The sequence below is a fragment of the Hipposideros armiger genome, unplaced genomic scaffold (assembly GCF_001890085.2).
Source record: "Hipposideros armiger isolate ML-2016 unplaced genomic scaffold, ASM189008v1 scaffold_159, whole genome shotgun sequence".
Lineage (NCBI taxonomy): Eukaryota > Metazoa > Chordata > Mammalia > Chiroptera > Hipposideridae > Hipposideros > Hipposideros armiger.
In genome coordinates this window covers 2,995,425-2,998,697 of record NW_017731509.1, presented here as the reverse complement: position 1 = coordinate 2,998,697, position 3,273 = coordinate 2,995,425, and the positions used below count along the sequence as shown (strand labels likewise).

The 3,273-nt window shown below is 40.3% G+C and overlaps 1 protein-coding gene across 1 annotated transcript in view; it reads right to left on the bottom strand.

Moving 5' to 3' along the window:
* The window catches only part of LOC109387464 (mas-related G-protein coupled receptor member X2-like), a 5,195-nt gene extending 2,969 nt beyond the window's left edge, over positions 1–2,226 (bottom strand). Inside the window, exon 1 of the mRNA XM_019651363.1 lies at positions 1,848–2,226. Within this exon, the coding sequence (XP_019506908.1) occupies positions 1,848–2,011 (164 nt within the window). The 5' untranslated portion in view covers positions 2,012–2,226. The remainder of the gene's footprint in view (positions 1–1,847) is intronic.
* Between the last annotated feature and the right edge of the window lie 1,047 nt (positions 2,227–3,273).

Genomic DNA, 3,273 nt, shown 5'->3' with positions numbered 1-3,273 from the left:
TCATAATGGGTATCATCCACAAATCAACAAACAACAAGTGCTGGTGAGGATGTGAAGAAAAGGGGACCCTTGTGCACTGTTGGTGGAATTGCAAAATGGTGCAGCCACTATGGATAAAAGGATGGAGGTTCCTCAAAAAATTAAAAATAGAACAACTTATGATCCAGTGGTTCCACTTCTGGGTATTTATCAGAAGAAATCCAAAACACTAATTCGAAAAGATATATGCACCTCTATGTTCATCGCAGCATTATTTACAATAGTGAAAATATGGAAATAACCCAAGTGCCCATCAGGAGGCGATTGGATAAAGAAGATATGGTACATATATACAATGGAATATGACTCACCCATAAAAAGAATGAAATCTTACCATTTGCGACAACATGGATGGACCTAGAGGGTATTATGCTAAGTGAAATAAGTCAGACCGAGAAAGACAAATACCATATGATCTCACTTATATGTGGAGTCTAAAGAACAAAATAAATGAGCAAACAAAACAGAAGCAGACTCATAGATAGGCACAGAGAATAAACTGATAGTTGCCAGATTGGGGGGTGGTGGTTGGAGGCTGGGTGAAAAAGGTGAAGGAATTAAGAAATACAAATTGGTAGTTACGAAATAATCATGGGGATAGAAATAGGGAGCAGGAAGTTGGAAGGCGCACTTGTGTCTAAATGCCCTGGAGCCTCCAGTCCAGGTCTAATAACCTTTCTCTCTCATTTAAGTCATTATTGCAATGAGTGTCTGTTAGAGGAGCCAACTTTATAAGGAATATGTCTTCCTTTTTTAAGCTACATTCCAACTTCAAGGCATTTTTGATGAATGTAGGTGATTGCTCCATAAAAGTGACACTAGAGAAAGAAGGTGCAAACAAGTAGGAAAACTCTGGTGGAGATGAGAGATGAGAAATGATTTCATGGTATTGAGACAGAGAAAAACCCAGGAAGTAAAAAACTGTGAGAAGGACAAAGAGATGTGAGGGTTAGTCTCCATTTGTTCTGAGAACCTCCTTTCCATCCTTCTGTTTGGCATCCCAAGAGGGTGGCTTCCATGTACCTCATCAGCAGGACCCTGTACTGGTTTCTGATTGAATTGAGCCACCAGGAGATGAGGGCAGGGGGAGGGAGAGTTGGGCTTTTCATTTCCTGGCACTCTCCCTGCTGGGCTGTGTGTTGGCAGTCCTTCTCCCACCGTCTGGTGGTCCTCTCCTACTGCTACTGTTATGGCTATGGCTATACCCTCTCTGGGTAACTGCTCTATCCCTGGTCCCCTTAAGCGGTGGGGTGGGACTAGTGCTGCCACTATTGCTTGCCTTAGGCTGCTTCACAGTGCCTTGTCACTTTACCTTAAACATGCTCAAATGTCACTTTATAAACAACTCCTCATTAATCTCAGTGGACTGTTTACTTCTGGGATTCTGTCGGGTCCAAAAGAGAAAAGAACTTTGAAAAGCCAATAAAATCTGGGTTAACAATGAAATCTGGGTTAACAGCACTTATGCTCTGGGAAACAATACCTGCATGTTACCTTGCTGCCTGAATTACTGTAAGAGGCAACATACTTTCCATGACAACAGACTTGAATGGTTGGAATGAACAGGAGATTATGGGAAAGTGGATTAGAAGGGAGAAAGGTTCTGGTTGACCCCATTTACACTTCTCACTGTCTGAGCTGCTGCACCCAAAGATGCTGGAAGAGAGCTTCATATCTCCTGCCTTTTCCTGAAGGATCCACATGACCCCTGCATGTAGCACCCAACATTGGAAACACAGGGATGGAAACTTAGAGCAAAAACCATAACTGGCTTTGGAAATAAGACAGTTCTGGATATATATTCTTACCATTCTTTCATTCTTGTAGCCAAAGGTGGAGAGCTGACCTGTGCCGAAGGGGAGAGGCTTTCTGGGATTGAGTGATGCCAGAGGATACTTCGCTGTCCTGTAAATCGGGAGATGTGTGCACAGCTGGAGTGAAATTTTGTAACTAAGAAAAGTTTATCAAGCATTGGACAGACTTTGCAGTTTCCTGTGCAGGAACTATGGGCAATTCAGAGAGCAGAGCTGTCTGAGACACGATCATTCACCAAGATGTTTTTCAGCATTTGTACCACTTCCACTCACATTATCAGCCTTTGCCATCCTACCCCATCCGGTCCACCTCCCAGCAAGTAACCACTGTTGTGGAGCCTCGAGTTGACAACCATGAGCCTGGAGAGCAATGTCAAGCAATGTAAGTTTGCATTGTGAGGCTTTACAATGAAAGAATAAAGTCTATCATAGGGTGATTGAAAGTTCACCATGGCCTGAATCCACTTTTTGTTTGTTGTTTCAATTATCATAGCAGTAATGTATTCATGTGTATAATTTCTTTCCAAATGATAAAGAAGTATATACAAGGTGACAGTCTCCCTGAATCCAATCTCCAGTGTCATTTATGACACTTTCTATTCTAATTTATTTTATTAGCTCTGAGTGGTAAACTCATATTTTTAATTTATCAGCATTTTTTAACCAGTGGATCAAATAACTTCCATTATAAAATGTAAGGTGTTCAGCCCACATAACATATTCTTCTTCTTCCTTCCTGCACTTCACTTGTTTTCATTTGGTGTAAATATTAAAAATTTAAGTCTTATCTCCTATATCTTGCTTTAGTGTTCATCATGCTACAGTCATATTAAGCTACTTGTTATTTTTAAAACTGTCATTTGAATTGGAAACTATTTCAAATATTCAGAAGTTCTTCAATGGATTCATTCAGCAAATATTTAATAATGACCTTTTTATAGGCTGAATTGTGTTCCCCCAAAATTCGTATGCTGAAATCCTAACTCCCAGTACCTCACAATATGACTATTTGGAGATAAGATCTTTAAAGAGGTAATTAAGTTAAAATGAGGTAATTAGGGTGGGCACTAATCTAGCATGACTGGCATCTTCATAAGGAGAAAAGAGTAGGATATAGACATGCAAAGGGAAGACGATGTGAAGACACAGGGAGAAAATGCCATCCATAAATTAAATAAGAGGCCTCAGAAGATATGAACCCTCCCAACACCTTCATCTCAGAATTCTAGTCTCCAGAACTGTGAGAAAATAAATTTCTGATGTTTAAGCCACTCACTCTGCTGTATTTTGTTATGGCAGCCCTAGAGAACTGATACAGACCTACTGTGCCCCAGGCACTACTTCAGGCAATGGCGTTCCAGTATAAACAACAACCATAAACTGATATCATAGCCTTTTCCTTTTCTTTTTTTTTTTTTTT